Raw genomic sequence first — 17029 nt, 5'->3', positions numbered from 1 at the left:
GATATTGGGCGGAATTCTCCGACCTCATTCATCTGGCGACCGGAGAATTGCGCCAGAGGTCAATGGACTTCTCCATTGTCCCAGTCTCGCCCATGGCGTTCTTGTGGTGGGCGGGGTGGTAGAATCCAGCTCATTATATGTTGTTCTCTTGTCTAAATCATTAATATCTATTGTGAACAGTTGGGGTCCCAGCACTGGTTGCAGTGGTTCAAGATTGATTCTGCTATGATAAAAACGCTGACTAGTGGGTACTGCAGGAATTAGTGCTGGGATCCCAACTACCCAGCACCGATTCCTGCAGTACCCACTGGTCAATGTGTTTATCATAGCAGAATCAATTGTACTTTTTTATATGCTGGGCATCGATGCATTCAGGTGGGCAGGGTAGACAGCTGGTTTGTGATTCAGAACAAGGTCAGCAGCGCGGGTTCAATTCCTGTAGCAGCTTACCCGAACAGGTGACGGAATGTGGCGTCTAGGGGCTTTTCACAGTAACTTCATACTTGTGACAATAAAAAGTTATTATTATGATCTAGTTAGTCATTATTTTACTGCTGATTGTATTACAGGCAGACCGCAATCACTTCTAATTTGTTTGACCTTGAGATTGAGTGTCACTAGAAGGGACAACAAAATCAACATGCCCATCTGTAATTGCTCTTGAGAAAGCGATAGTCAACCACCTGCTGGAACCACTGCAATATACATGGTGGAGGTATTCAGTGCTTTATTCTGTTGCTGTTCTGGGAACAGCACCACTCGCAAGTTCTCCTCCAAGTTACTCACTGTCCTGACTTGGAAATATATTGTTGTTCCTTCAGTGTTGCGGAGTTAAAATCCTGGTATTCCCTCCCTAACAACTCTACGGGTGTACCTACACCACAAGGACTGCAGCGGTTCAAGAAAGCAACTCACCACCACATTCTCAAGGACAATTAGTGATGAGCAATAAATGCTCAACCTAGCCAGCAACACCCACATACCATAAAATTTTTTTTTTTTAAAACAACCGAGTGGTTTGTTAGTCTTTCTGGGGTGCGAGGTGGATATTTAAAAAAATATTTTTGCAGAATATGATGTTATTCTTCAAAGAAGGCTGTGCGTGTATAAATTATTTATTTAATCTGGAGGGAGGTAAACAGAGACAACTTGCCTGGTATAGTTGAGATATGAAAGGGGCAAAGATGGTAAATGTATGTATTTGTAATAAGAGACCATGGTCAAGTGGATTTAGGAACTTGGTTTCTCAGTTGTTAAATGTTAACCTAAGCATGCAAGGTTAAAGTTGCACAGTTAAAATATGGGAGTTTTAATGTTAAATTTCAAAGTGGAGCAAGAGGAACTACTTCAACTCACAAAAGTAAACAAGGGAAGGTTATTAAATTTTATTTGACCGGTATGTAGAGGCACAAGAAAACATGAAAGATATTTATATTTTGGAAAAGTTAAGTTCAAATAGGTGCTGAGGACAATGGAATTGAAGATGAAAGGAAAAAGGATATTTAAGAAAAGATGTTGAGCTGTCTTGTGTTAGCATTGTGGGGAAGACATCCTGGGAACACCTCTGTGCTAAGCGGAGATGTAAAACGTGAAACAGGTATACAGAAAACAAAAGGTCTTTGGTGTCAGAAAACAGTCCTGTTTCTGAGTTTTCTTTCCACAGCAGAGTGGGAGTGAGTTAGATAAATTGTGGTATAGCTTTACTACAGTGACAACAGTTTAGATTTTTAAAGAGTTAAAAATCAATAAGGGGTGGTGTCAAGGTGTTTACCTGCGTGTTCGGACCAAGTGGGTTCATTTGGGGATTTAAAAGAAAAACTCCTAAATTTTTAACTGTGCAACTTTAACCTTGCATGCTTAGGTTAACTTTTCTACTTGTTCATACATCTTTCACTTTTTTTAAATCCTAAAAAAGTTGCAGGAATTCTATGCTCCTGCGATTAGTAGCCATTTTTCTCAGCTTTTAAAATACAAAAAAAAAAGGTTACGATCAGTAAGACTATTTTTCCTCTGGGTTTTGGCTTGCTCAGATAACATCTGCTGTGGTCATAACTGAAGGCAATCAAGAGCCATCTATGGGTTTGGAGTCACATGTAGACCAGACTGGACAAGGATGGCAGATTTCACCAGAGGGGATTCATGATCATTATTAATGAAACTGGCATTTGATTCCATTTCATCATCTATGAATTATGGTATGCGTATTATGCTTGTACTCTGCAACAGATCTTTTGATTGATGCACTTAAAATTCAGGTACTCATATGTGCAACCAAACCATATTTGCATCAATATACACAGTCTTGTTTCTGAGTTTTCTTGGAAAAGATTACTTACATCATGCATTATCTCAGTTCCATCATACAACTTCACCTTTAGCTGTATAGAAAATAATATTTTGTTAGAATTGAATTAAGTTGATTTTCACACAAGCAGTAGATGCAGACATTCCATTTATTTATTTAAAAAAATATATTTTTATTCTCCACCTTTTTCACATTTTCTCCCAAATTTACACCCACCAACAATAATCAGTAACAAATATGTCAATCCCCATATCAAGAACAACGATCCCATCCTCCCACCAAACCCCAAACATTAGCCCACATGTTCACACAAACAAATGACAAAAAGGAATTAGGGATCACCCATAGTCGCTATTAACACACACAGCCCCCCTCCCCCCAACCCTCCCACCCACACTCAATTTTCGATGTTATCCAGTTCTTAAAAGTGCATAATGAATAATGCCCATGAATTGCAGAACCCCTCCATCCTTCCCCTCAGTTCAAACTTAACCTTCTCAAGAATCAAGAATTCCAACAGGTCCCCCCTCCACGCCAGGGCACAGGGTGGAGAGGTTGCTCTCCAACCTATCAGTATCCGCCTTCAGGCGATCAACGGGGCAAAGGCTACAACATCTGCCTCCACACCAGTTTCCAACCCTGGCTGGTCTGACACCCCAGATATGGCCTCCCAGGGGCCCAGGTCAGTTTTACGTGCACCACTTTAATTACCCTAAAAACCTCCTTCCAGTAATCCTCTAGCTTTGGATAGGACCAAAATATATGAACATGATTAGCAAGGCCCCCCCCCCCCCCGGGCAACGTTCACACACATCTTCTACTCCTTCAAAGAATCGGCTCATCCTCGTCCTCGTGATGTGGAGGCCAGCTCCACCGGAAAGTTCTGTATCACCTTTCTGGTAAAATCTCGAACCTGCATGTATCTAAACATTTCCCCCTGCTCCAGCCAATACTTTGCTTCCAGCTCCTTCAATCCTGCACACCGACCCCCAAGAAACAAATCTGTGTGTCTTAATCCCCTTCTCCTCCCATTTCTGAAAATTTCCATCTCACCTCCCTAGCTCAAATCTGTGGTCCCCACGAAATGGCATTTCCCTTCACCCTGCCCCCAACCTGAAGTGTTGGCAAAACTGCCTCCAAATTATCAATGAAGTTATTATTACCGGACTTCCTGAGTATTTCCCCAGGGCTATCTGGAGTGGCGCTGTTGCTAATGCTTTCAATCCCGACCCCTTGCACAAACTCCCCTCCATTCTGACCCACTGGGAATCAACCCCTCTGACCCAGCTCCGCACCTTCTCTACATTCATCGCCCAGTAGTAATACCTCAGGTTCGGAAGACCCAAACCCCCTGCCTGCCTTCCCCTCTGTAGAAGCACCTTTCCTCCCCATATGAACAAAGTAATCCTTCCCTCAATCTCTCTGAAAAAAAAACTTTGGCAGGAAAATTGGCAGGCATTGAAAATCATCCCACCTTGCCAGATCAGCTTTCACTCTCCCCACCAAATTAGAAATATTGTACCTGCGGAGCCCCCCCCCCCCCCCTCCCCCCGGGCAACCTGCACCCCCAGGTACCTAAAGTGAGTCCCTGCCTTACGGAATGGCAGCACCCCCACCACTGCCCCTGGCCCCGACCGAGACACCACAAAATACTCACTCTTGTCGAGATTTAGTTTGTACCCCGATAGAGACCCAAACACTCAAAGCAGCTCCAATATTCCCCCTATCGACACACTCGGTTCCGACACGTATAACAGCAAGTCATCGGCATATAAGGACACCCGATGCTCTATTTCCCCCCGCCCCCCCCCCCCCCCCCCCCCCCCCCCCCCCCCCCCCCCCGGTACTTTTCCTTTCCATACCCTCGAACCTCTTAATGCCAACGGCTCAATCGCGAGTGCAAACAGCAGGGGGGACATAAGATATCTAGTCCCACGGTGGAGAGAAAAGTATCTCGAGCTGATGTTGTTTGTGCGGACACTTGACCTCGGCTCCTTATATAGTAGCTTTATCCAGTTCATAAATCTTGGTCCAATCCCAAACCATTCCAGAACTGCCATCAAGTACCTCCATTCTACCCGGTCAAACGCCTTCTCAGCGTCCAATGCCACAACCACCTCCTGTTTCCTTCCCCTCTGCTGGTGCCATAACGAAGTTCAATACCCTTCTAACGTTTGAAAAGAGCTGCCTCCCTTTCACGAACCCCATCTGATCTTCACCTATCACCTTCGGGAGGCACTCCTGCAACCTACCCGCCAGTACCTTTGCCAATACTTTTGCGTCCACATACAGCAGTGATATGGGCCTATAGGACCCACACTCCGTTGGATCCTTATCTTTTTTTAGCAACAGGGAAAACAATGTCTTCCCCAAAGTTTGTGGCAACACCCCCTTCCCTATCACCTCGTCAAACATCCCCACCATCAGGGGTGCCAGCTTATCCTTGAATTTTTAAAAATAATATTCCACCAGAAACCCATCCGGCCCTGCCACCTTCCCCGACTGCATTCTCCCAATCACATCCTTCATCTCCTGCTCCACTATCGCTCCTTCTCATGTAGCCCTGTGCTCCTCCCCTAACCTCGGGTACTCCAACCCATCTAGAAATTCCTGTATCTCACATGTCTCCCCCAGTTGGCTCTGACCTGTACAACCTCTCATAAAATTCTTCAAAGATCTTGTTAATCAGATCCGGAGCCACCACCAACTTCCCTACCCTATCCCTCACCTGAACAATTTCCTTACCACTGCCTCCCTCCGGAGCTGACCTGCATGTTTGTAAACTGCAGCCCTTGCTCGTCTCAGTTGGCGCACCGCCTTCCTGGGAGATAGTTGGTCAAAGCTCACCTGTAGTTCCTTCCTCTTTTCCAGCTTCGCTAGGTCATACATCCCATTTATGTACTTTAATCTATCTAGCAGTTCTTTTTTCCCCACTAACTATTAATTTTCTTCTGAAGGCACCACCATTCTATAGTATTGTTCAATAGTTATTAACAACCCTCCATTACGGTGTTCATTTGATTATTTATTCATGATCTAAACAGATTGACAGCAGGCTTCTTGATCATGGAGCTGGGGGCAACAGTTCAAAGCCATACCAGTTCCCGTCTTTGACAAAGGTTGCTTCATCAGCATTTTGCAGCAGGGTTTCTGGATTATGAGCAGGAATGAAAAACCTGGCAGATTTTCCTTTCCCCACAGCCCAGAGATGTTGATACTAATTGTGATATTCCATCGATGTGCAGAGATATGTTAACTCAACATAGGCAAAGCTCAATCCTAATATCAATGTTCTGTCTCCATTAGCTTTTTCTTAGTTCGGCATGATACCAAAATATCTTCACAGACAGATTACAATATGGAACGGTCTTGAACTCCATTTTTTGGTTTGTTTTTGCACCCTATTATAAGGCATCATGTGCCATAGATATTATCTATCTATTAAAGAATGATGATTTATTCCAAGAATTCCATCCCTTCTGAGGCAAATGCTAGGAGGTCAATAAGATTGATCCTGGGTGTGAGGGGGATTTAGATATGCTCTGCAGTTTATCCTCAGGAACATAATTTCATATGTTTCAGACGTGACCAACCCGCTACCACCTCCTCCTCCAGAATGGCTCAATGTGACGCAATAGTACTTCGTAGAAAGGGATGGGATCCAGAGAAGAAACCCGTACAAAGGGATGAAAACCCTTACAAATTGCACTACCAGAAAGCCATAATTAATAATTGCATATTTCGTATTTGGCTAGAAAGTTTCCTTTAAAAAGGAAACAAATGCTTTTCATCTTTAACCAAATCACCATAAACAACTTGCAGGAACTGTGCTTAAATCATGCTTGCATTCATTTATTTCACAGTTGTTTCCCCCATCCTAGTGGTTTTATTTTCATTCATCCTATTCTGACCCATACTAAAGTACTGTTGATAGTGAACTCCTTGCTGACTTGTACGTTACCCTCTGTGATCTACATAGATCATTTTCCAATTGCCTCTGTACACAATTTTTAAGGCCTAAAATATGGTAAAAGAATCGGAAATCTTCAATAAAAATGGTTGGAAAAACACAACAGGTAATAATTTTTATTTTTTTTTCATAAATTTAGATTAGCCAATTATTTTTTCCAATTAAGGGGCAATTTAGCGTGGCCAATCCACCTACTCTGCACATTTTTGGGTTGTGGGGGCGAAACCCACGCAGACACGGGGAGAACGTGCAAACTCCACACGGACAGTGACCCAGAGCTGGGATCGAACCTGGGACCTCAGCGCCGTGAGACGGTTGTGCTAACCACTAGGCCACCGTGCTGCCCACAACAGGTAATAATAATAATAATAATTGCTTATTGTCACAAGTAGGCTTCAATGAAGTTACTGTGAAAAGCCCCTAATCGCCACATTCCGGCGCCTGTTCGGGGAGGCTGGTACAGGAATTGAACCCGCACTGCTGGCATTGTTCTGCATTACTAGCCAGCTGTTTAGCTTACTGTGCTAAGCCAGCCCCTTTAGCAGCATTTGTGGAGATAGAAACAAAGTTCATGACCGGGATTCTCCCCTACCCAGCAGGATGGGGGTCCCGGCGTGTCGGAGTGGCGTGGAACCACTCCGACGTCGGGCTGCCCCAAAGGTGTGGAAGTTTCTGCACCTTTAGGGACTAAGCCCTCACATTGAGGGGCTAGGCCCCCGCCGGAGTGGTTCCCGGAGTGAACGGCCTTTGGTGCCACGCCAGCCGGGGCTGAAAGGATTTCGCCGGCCGGCATAAGTCCGCGCATGCGCCGGAGCATCAGCGACTGCTGACGTCATACTGGCGCAAGCGCAGGGGAGGTGGTCTCTTTCGCCTCCGCCATGGTGAAGACCATGGCGAAGGCGGAAGAAAGAGAGTGCCCACACGGCACAGGCCCGCCCGCCGATCGGTGGGCCCCGATCGCGGGCCGGGGCACCCCCCGGGGTCAGATCGCTCTCTTCTCCCCCCGCCAAGGACCCTGCCCGCACCGCCAATCCTGCCGGTCAGGTAGGTGGTTTAATCCACACCGGTGGGAGAGGCCTGTCAGCGGCGGGACTTCGGCCCATCGCAGGCCAGAGAATCACTGCGGGGGGTCCGCCAACCAGTGCGGCGCGATTCCCACCTAATCTCGGGGGGGGGGGGGGGGATTGACGCCGGCCCCAGGTCTAATATGTTTCAAGTCTAATATGACCGTTCTTCAGAACTGGGGAGAGGTAGCAATGTGATGGGTTTAATGCTGTTGAAAAATTGGGATGGCTAGGTGGATCCATTTAGAAGCTCAGGGATAGGTTGAAGGCAGGTAAGATTAAATGACAAAGATGTCATGGAACACAAGACAAAGGGAGCTTTGACCCAGAGTAGGTGTTAATAGCAGAATAAAGGCCGGCACAGTCTAAAAGCAAAATGTATTAGTAGCAGAGAAAGCGGATAGTGTTGTCTGAAAGAAAAAAACATGAGAGCAAGATAGAGGTTGGCACTTGGGGACTGGGTGGGAAAAAAAAAATCAAAATTGAGGTCAGAGCTCATGGCCTGAAGTTGTTGAGCTCAATGTTGAGTCTAGAAAATTGAAGAGTGCCTAATTGGAAGATGAGGTATGGTTCCTCCAGTTTGTGTTGGGTTTGACCGGAACATTGTCGAAGGCCAAGGACAGTATGGGAGCATGAGAGCAAGATGATGAATTGAAATGACAAGCGACGAAAGTAGTGGCTATTCTTGCAGACTGTGTGAAGTGGCCATCTAGTCTGTATTAGTCCTGCCAATGTAGAGGAGACCGAATTGTGAGCAGCGAACACAGCAAACTAGATTGAAAGAAGTGTAAGTAAATTGCTGCTTCGAAAGGAGTGTTTGAGGCCTTCAACGGTGAGGAGGGCGGTAGTAAAATGGCAGGTGTTACACCTTCTGTGATTACATGGGAAGATGCTGAGGTGTTGGGAGGTGATAGAGGAGTGGACCAGGGTGTTAACGAGGGAAGTCCCTTTTGAATACTTACAGGGGAGGCGGGCAGGGGGGATGTATTTGGTCGTGGCATAATGACCGAGTTGGTGAAGGAGGTAGAGGATTATCCTTTGAGTACGAAGACTGCTGTTGTGGGAAGTTAGGACAAAGGGAACCCTACCATGGTTCTGGGAAGGGTTGAGGGCATATGTGCGGAAAATGGTCAGACGGAGTTGAGAGCCCTGTCAACTACAGTGTGATGCAGGTGGGGGCGGGGGAAGAGAAATAGATCCATGCCTGAAGAGAGAAGGCAGCATCATTGGATCAAGTGCAACAGATATGGAGAAACTGGGAGAATGGAATGGGGTCCTTACAGGAAGCAGGGTGGTAGGAAATTTAGTTAGGGCAGCAATGGGAGTTGATGGACTTGTATTGAACATTGGTAAACATTTTATGACCAGAAATGGAGGCAGGGAGTCAAGGAGATGAAGGGAAGTGTCAGAGATGGACAATATTAAGGAGCGAGGGGTGGAAATTGGAAGCAAAATCAGTGAAGTTTTCTAATTCCAGATGAGAACATGAAGCATGGGCAATACAGTCATCAATGCACAGGAAAGAGTGTTGTGGAAGGGGCTGGAGTACGACCAAAAAAATGGAATGTTCCACATACCCCACAAAGAGACAAGCATACCTGGGGCCCGTGTCAGTTTATATAGCCGCATCTTTTATTTGGAGTAAGTGAGGCACGAGGATAAATTGTTTAATGAGAGAATAAGTTCAGCCAAGTGGCGGAGATTGGTGGGAGAAATATACTAATTAATTCTCTTTACAACATTTGGGATTACTTGAATGTAATGAACACAATTACCCCTTAAAACACTGATTTTGTTTTATTTGTTCAGGGGATTTGTCATCACTGGCAAGGTCAGCCTTTATTGCCCATCTCTAATGGCCCTCGAGGGGTTGGTTGGGGGCTACTTTCTTTAACCACTGTAATCCTCGTGGTAGATGTACCCGTAGTGCTGTTCAGGAGGGAATGCCACGGCCATGACCCAGTGACAGTGAAGAAACACTAATGTCTCTCCACGTTAGCATGGCATGTGACTTGGAGGGCAACTTGCAGACAGAGTTGTGAGTATTCCTTTCATTATTCTTCTAGATGGTGCAGGTTTGGAGGATACTCTCAGAGGAGCCATGGCAAGTTGCTGCAGCACATTGCATAGATGGCACAGTGTTGCTACCATGTGGCATTGGTGGAGGAAGTGAATGTTTAAGGTGATGCATTGATCTAGTGGGCTGCTTTGCCCTGGATGGTGTTGAGTTTCTTGTGTTGTTGGATCTGCACTGATCCAGGCAAGTAGGGAGTATTTTGTCAGACTCTTGACTTGTGCCTAGTAGATAGTGGGCAGGCTTGAGTGAGGAGTCAGAAGGTAAGTTACTAATTGTAGACTACCCATCCTCTCACCTACTCTTGTCGCATATTATTTTTATAGCTGGTCCATGATGACACCAGAACTGCTGATGGTGGGGGTTTTAGCGATTGTAATGCCAGCGTAAAGGAGAAATTGTTACATTTTCTCTTGTTGGAGCTGGTCATTCATGCGACACAAGTGCCGGGCATTGTCACTTATTACTTATAAGCCCAAGCCAGAATGTTGTCCAGGTCTTTTGTTTTATTAATTCAAAGGATATGGGCTTCTTGGCTAGGCCAACATTTATTGCCCACTCTTATTTGCCCTCGAAAGGATGTGATGAGCTGCCTCCTTGAACCGCTGCAGTCCATGTGGTGTAGGTATACCCACATTGCTGTTAGGGAGGGAGTTTCAGGATTTTAACCCAGCAACAGTGAAAGAACAGTCATATATTTCCAAGTCAGGATGGTGAGTGGCTTGGAGGGGATCTCTCAGTTGATGGTCTTTCCATGTGTCTGCTACCTTTGACCTTTTAGATGGTAGTAGTCAAGTGTTTCAAAGGTGCTGTCTAAAGAGCTTTAGTGAGTTCTTGCAGTACATCTTGTAGATGATGCACAATGCTGCTTTTAATGCGTGGGTGAGCAGTGTGGAGACACCCCCTGCCCTTTCTGGGGAGGGAGTGGCTTACTGGTTTTATCATTGAACTAGTATTCCAGAAACCCAAAGTAATGTTCCGGGGACTGGATTATAATCCCACCACGGCAAATGGTGAAACTTGCATTAAATAAAAATTTTGGAATTTTCAGGATCAGAATGAGGCTGGAGCAGCTGAACAAGGTATTTGAGGAGTTTTGTAAAATGTTGTATAGGTTGGAGTCCCTGGAGGATGAGTTAGACACGAGGAATTTTTGGGGGGGGGGGGGGGGGGGGGGGGGGGGGGGGTTGAAGTGTCCTAGGATAGGAGAGGGCAGGGCTGGTAGAGCCAGGGGGGAGATGGAGTGGTTCAAGCAGTGATAGGGAAGATGCAGACGGGTAAGGTATCAGGACCAGATGGGTTCCTGGTGCAGTTTCATAAAAAAATTCTGGATATGTTGGTGGAGATGCTTGAAAACGTGATGGTTAATGGGGCACTGCCAGTCGATGAAACATGCTCAAGTCCTCAAATATTAATGAAAAGGAATTTGCAGGGTCAACTGCCTTCTTGGTGTCAAGATTCATACTAGTAATCTATCGTATACTACGATTGATCGGACCATCATGTTTTATTGTTACTTGGGCTTTTCAATTGCAATTTGTTACAACTGAGCGACTTGCTGGGCTATTTCAGAGAATAGTTAAGAGTCAACCACATTGCGGTGGGTCAGGTGTCACACGCAGACCAGATTGGTCAAGGACAGCAGATTTCCTCCCTAACGGGCATTAAATTTGTTGACAAGCAGCAGTTTCATGGTCATTACTGAAGATAACCTTTGATTTCTAACTATTTGATTAACTGAATTTAAATTCCCCAGTTGTCTGGGTGGTATTTGAACCCATGTCCTGACACACTAATCCAGGTCTGGTCCAATAATATTACCACTCTGCTATAATTTGTTGTTATATTGAAATGAAATGAAAATCGCTTATTGTCACGAGTAGGCTTCAATGAAGTTACTGTGAAAAGCCCCTACTCGTTATTACCAGTTATGCTGCTCATTTGTTCAAATATTTTTGTTTTTGCTACACCTCAATAAGATCAATATACTAGTATTAACTTTTCTTGGACATTTTTGTTAAAAATCTGGAGGGATAACTCCTACCTTGTTCATGTAGTTACCTCCGATTTCTTTAGTGTTACATTCTGTGTAAGGAGCATATTTTAGGTGAAAGTGTGTTTCATTGCTCCTTCCTTTGCAATTGTTATCCAGTAACGTGATTTGCTGAATGGAATTCTGTGAAGAGCAGAAAATTGGGAAAAATAAACTTAGTCAGATGTTAATACATAAGCCAGGATCAATAAAATAAACAGAAACTCTATGGTAGGAGTCAGAAACATTAAGCTGAATTTTATGAATGCATATTCTTTGCCCCCACAGTAGAAAAATCCATCAGCAATTCGCCGACTTGAAAATGGGCTGTCCTGCAGTGATAATACACTGGAGCCACCTTACCAAAGAGACAGCCCCTCAGGAACAGGAGCTTCGAGAGCTGATGTCCAATCTCATTCTCTGCCAACTAAGTAGTCCCAGCAGTGGTAGAGCAGAGTGTTTGCTAATGCTTGCAATTCAAGGAATCCTTGAGGAGAATATGCATAGTGAACTTGCGTGGCTGGAGGGGGATCAGGAGCCCTAGCAGGAGGGTGCAGAGTGGCACAGGGAATTCTCCCCAAAGAGGATACGCCCTGGCATGCCCCCCAAATCCTTGCTGCTGTTTGTAGGAGATGGCAAATCTTGCAGGCTGGCTCACTTATTTTGCCTTACCCAGCTGCAATTATTGCAGCGGAAGAAATATGGGGTCATTAATTGGCTAATTAGGGGCCTCAAGAGGCTTACGGGAAGGCAGGCTGCCTAACATCTTTCCGACCCACCATAACATGGGGGACAATTCAGGGTGGGCAAGAGGAGTCAGCAGGGCACCCATTTTATTTTATTTACCCCCCCTCCCTGCCTACAAATATGTTGATGGGGTTATACAATTTCATCCACTGGTTTTCCTCAATAGCGGATTACCCATCACTATGCTGAACTGTGTCCACTATATTTCTTGCATTTCTGCTTTCATCCCTTCACCCCCCCCCCCCCCCACAAGAGCGTCCCCCCTTGATCTCATGTTCTGCCCCACCAGCTGCTAGAATAAACAAATCATCTCCACCATTTCTAGCATGATGGCGCCACCAGACCACCCCGACCGCCCCAACACCCCCCCCCCCCCCCCCCCCTCCCCCTCTCTCCCTAAACCTTTCAGTATTCCAAAAGGACAGTCCTCTCCACAATACCTGGCACAATTCTCAATGACTTCTCATGGTAAAGTGTAGGAGATGATGCACCTTCTTTCTCGGAGAGTAGTGAATCTGTAGAATTCTTTACCACAGAGGGCTTTGGCGGCTGGGTCATTAGGTATGCTCAAGGCTGAGATGGGTATATTTTAATCAGCAAAGGAATCAAGGGTTATGACGATAAGATGGGAAAGTGGATCAGTCATGATCTCATTGAATAGCAGAGGGCTGAATAGCCTACTGTCTTATGGTCTTTTATGATCTTTGTTCCCACTGTTCAGCACTTTATTTTAATTTTATTTAATATTAAGAGTTGTGTAACCAAGGAAAGGCCATATCCAAGGTAACAAAAGCAACTTGGGTGAAATTAAATATACACTTTACTCTCAAATCTTGCTATAGTTTCAGGATCTTAATATTTCTAACTTGATTGAAAGTGAGGTCAGATCTCATTAAATTGAGCCTTCAAATCTACCTTGTGGTATCTGTGCGCTGAAACCTATGCCCAATAGATAGAACGTCTTCCATTCGGGAGGCAAGTTACTAATTGCATTGTCAATCTTGTGCTGTGAAGAGTATGTATTGAAGCAGATTCCAATTTTGACATTTATAGCAGCTAATTTCAAAGCCTTTACTTTTTTTTAAAGAAAATAAACTAATTTACCTTGATCAGGATTCCCAAAATCATATCACTGTCCATTGTTTTATTCTCTCAAGGTTAATATGTTTTCATGATTAATTGACCAGAAAAATGCAAACATTTTCCAGTTGAAATATGATCTGTATCTTATACAGTCAACTGATGCCATTTTCAGATGGGTCTGCTGAGCACCTTGCAAACCTACTTCAAGCCCAAGGCTGCTTAATTATGCAATTTAGGGTCCTATACTGTCATAAGACTTAATTTGCATCATTCAGATACAAATGGCAGTATGTAGGAATAAGCATGCTCCACATATTTGCAACAATCAAAGTGCAGCCAAACCAATGGCCCTAAAGGGACTGTGGTGGCTTTGAAAGCAAAGTCCCATGATTTGTCTTGAATTTCTATGGTTCACAAGAAGTTGAACTGCTTCAGGCCCATGTTCAGTGTTGGAGTCAACTAATTATCTGCCCTCAATCTATCCTTCCACAAACAGGAAGCTACACTCAGGTATAAGCTTAGCACCTACACGGGCAGCACGTGGCACAGTGTTTAGCATTGCTACCTCACGGCACCAAGGTCCCAGGTTCGATCCCGGCCCTGGGTCACTGTCTGCGTGGAGTTTTCACATTCTCCACGTGTCTTCCCCCCCCCCCCCCCCACAAACCCAAAGATGTTCAGGGTAGGTGGATTGGCCACGCTAAATTGCCCCTTAATTGGAAAAAAAAAAAATAATAATTGGGTACTCTATTAAGAAAAAAAAACTTGGCACCTACAGCTTGCTGGCAAAATTTGAATACGTCTCAAAATCCCATTCACACGGTACACATTTTGGGCTCAAACCTAATAATCCTCCTTGTTGCAAGGTAGTATATTTGATATTTACCTTCCTAAATTTGCTAACAATGATTTCCATCTCTGATTCTCCACAGTGAACGGAGTTAACATATTTGTCTGGAGACTCTGATGCGGACATGTGGACATCATTTGCTGTGTAAAAAATGAAAGTTCAGAGTCAACCGTTTTGTTCCTAAAGAAAATACATCCCATATTCTCCAACCCCTTACCACAACTGCTAAACATCATGCTATCCACTTCCATCCGAAATGAATTGGTTGGATAATATACTGGTAAAAATACATAGCGAGCATAAAATTTATTCTTGTGGAATACCAGCATTCGTTCTTTGATAACTGAAGGGTGGTAAGTCAAACTAATGTGAAGCATCCCAAACCAGACTAGTTTCAGACTAAGATCTCACAGCATAAAACTGTCATTCATTGTCGAGATAAGTATTACTTTACATGTGACCCATATTAAACTCAAAATTGTCACTCTTTCCTCTGCACTGAATTTTTAAAAAAATTGTTGCTTTCAATCACAAATTTGGGATATTTTTAAAACAATATTTTCATTGAAGATTTTACAATATTTGGATGCATGTTAAATGCAAAATTAATTTCTCATTTTTAGGTAAAGGAAAAATAGCAAGTTGGAAGGTTAAGACCACTAGATTCGTACTATGCAGGGGTGTCAAATTATGCATTAGAATAAATGATATTTCAAGTGGAGATCATCGCCCAAGAGATTCGAAGCCAACAACGGTTCCAAATAAAATATTTAAAAAATTAATTTTAAAGTTTTGACTTGATTTTTTTTGTGAAATACATAACCTACATAAACATTAGGTTTGCACTGGTTATGCATTCCTATCGACGGTGAGCTGTCTGTGTCAGAAATTTTGAATGAATGTTTTATGCTAACACTTATAATGGCATGGTGAAGTCACTGTTTTAACTGAAAAATTCTATTTGGTCATGATGCAAAATTACATTGAATTTATAGCACACATTCAGACCATTCAGCCCAGTTTCTCTGTGCCAGTGTTTACATTTCACAAGTCATCTCTCACCAATCTCTATCTAATTCTATCAGTATATACTTTTTCCTTTCTCCATCATGTAAATAAGTACATGCATGTTATTCATATCAACTACTTCATACTCTGGCTAAAGAAGTTTCTACCGAATTCCTTATTGTGTTTGATTAGTGACCATATATAAACTCTAGCTTTGGATCATTTCACAGTGGAAACATCTTCTCTACATCTTTATCACGCTCTTCGACAATTTTGGCACAACATCGTGGGCCGAAGGGCCTGTTCTGTGTTGTAGTTTTCTATGTTCTAGCAACATTTTAAAGTAGTCTATTAGATCAACCTTGGTTCTCTCGCTTTTCCAGAAAAAGGGGCCCACTTGGACTTGAAACGTTATCTCTTGTTTCTCTTCACAGATGTTGCCAAACCTACTCTCCAGCACTTTCTGTTTATATTTCAGATCTCCAGTATCTGTAGTATTTTTCTTTGATCGCAAACAAAGCTACCTGGTCATTATGGAGATTAGTTGTTTCAAAATTGGCTGTCGTGTTTCATAAATTATAAAAGTGATTACACTTCATAAAGTACTTAAGTGGCTGAAAAGCACTTTGAGCCATCTGGTTGTCCTGAAACGAATATATAAATGCAAGTCTTTCTTTTTTTTCAACCCTCCGAGATATTCATGCTCCTCGATTTCTGGCTTTTGAGAATTACAGATTTTAATTGCTCCACCAATAGTCACCACACCCTTCAATTGCCTAGGCCTAGAGCTCTGCAATACCCTCACAAAAGTCCTCTGTCTCTCTCCCTTGCTTCCTTCCTTATGACACTCTTCTTTGACCATGCGGCTCAGTGACATATTTTGTTTTATAATGTTCATATGAAGCTTCTTGGGACATTTTAAGGCACTATATAAATTTAGGTTGTTGTTATATGCTGGCAGAAGTCACATCACATATATTCTGTGGCAACTTCTGTGTCAATTGTACATTAACCACTAAAGCAAACCAAAGAGCAGACATTGCCATTCTGAGAGCCATGATGTCACAAGAAATCTGATACAACAGAACAACGGCAACCTGAAGCAATGATTCAATTGCTTGGGCCACTCTGGAGGAGTCTTGCAGTACTTGGCTGAGCAGGTTTCAAGAGCAGTCATGGAACACTGTATGCTACACAACATTACCATTGTGAGGGACTATTCCTTGCCACCACCTATCAAGCAAGACGGTGGTGAAGGAGGGGGAAGAGGAAGGGAGGCTGCAATGCACACAGGCCCTTTACACCCCCATTGTATATGAACCACTTATTCAAGAATTATGCCAGTAACAGTAACCCTAATTCCCCATTGACCAACAGTCTACACCAGGGGTGGGCAAACTTTTCCGTGCAAGGGCCGCATTCAGAAATTCACAATTCACAAAGGGCCGCATAGTATATTAAGTAAAATAATTACTTCACCCGGTTATGATTGTGGGCGCCTCATATAGAACATAGAACAGTACAGCACAGAACAGGCCCTTTGGCCCTCGACGTTGTGCCAAGCAATGATCACCCTACTCAAGTCAACGTATCCACCCTATACCAGTAAGTAACCCAACAGCCCCCCCACCCATTACCCTTTAAAAAAAAATTTAAAAAAAAAAAAAAAATTTTAAATTTTTTTTTTTAATGACTTGGTGGGCCGCAGAAATACCTTTGGCGGGCCGCATGCGGCCCGCGGGCCGTAGTTTGCCCACCCCTGGTCTACACTCACTACCCTCCACTGTCAGTGACCATCACATTGTTGCCTTACCCAAAATGCAAAGACTAAAGTCGACACAAAGCTTGGGAATTTCTATCTCGCAATCAGTGGAAAATTTAGCGGGCAGGATGGAA

General features: G+C 43.8%; 1 protein-coding gene across 2 annotated transcripts in view; it reads right to left on the bottom strand.

Moving 5' to 3' along the window:
* Positions 1-17029, bottom strand: part of LOC119955643 (transforming growth factor beta receptor type 3-like) — a 142838-nt gene that overhangs the window by 25136 nt on the left and 100673 nt on the right. For both annotated transcript variants that reach the window (XM_038782066.1, XM_038782065.1), the window contains exons 9-11: positions 14162-14265; positions 11458-11589; positions 2337-2378 (exon numbers count right to left, since the gene is read on the bottom strand). In XM_038782066.1, the coding sequence (XP_038637994.1) occupies positions 2337-2378; positions 11458-11589; positions 14162-14265 (278 nt within the window). The remainder of the gene's footprint in view (positions 1-2336; positions 2379-11457; positions 11590-14161; positions 14266-17029) is intronic.

This window comes from Scyliorhinus canicula, chromosome 21 (genome assembly GCF_902713615.1).
Source record: "Scyliorhinus canicula chromosome 21, sScyCan1.1, whole genome shotgun sequence".
NCBI classification, from domain to species: Eukaryota; Metazoa; Chordata; class Chondrichthyes; order Carcharhiniformes; family Scyliorhinidae; genus Scyliorhinus; species Scyliorhinus canicula.
This window is presented reverse-complemented; position numbering and strand designations above follow the sequence as displayed.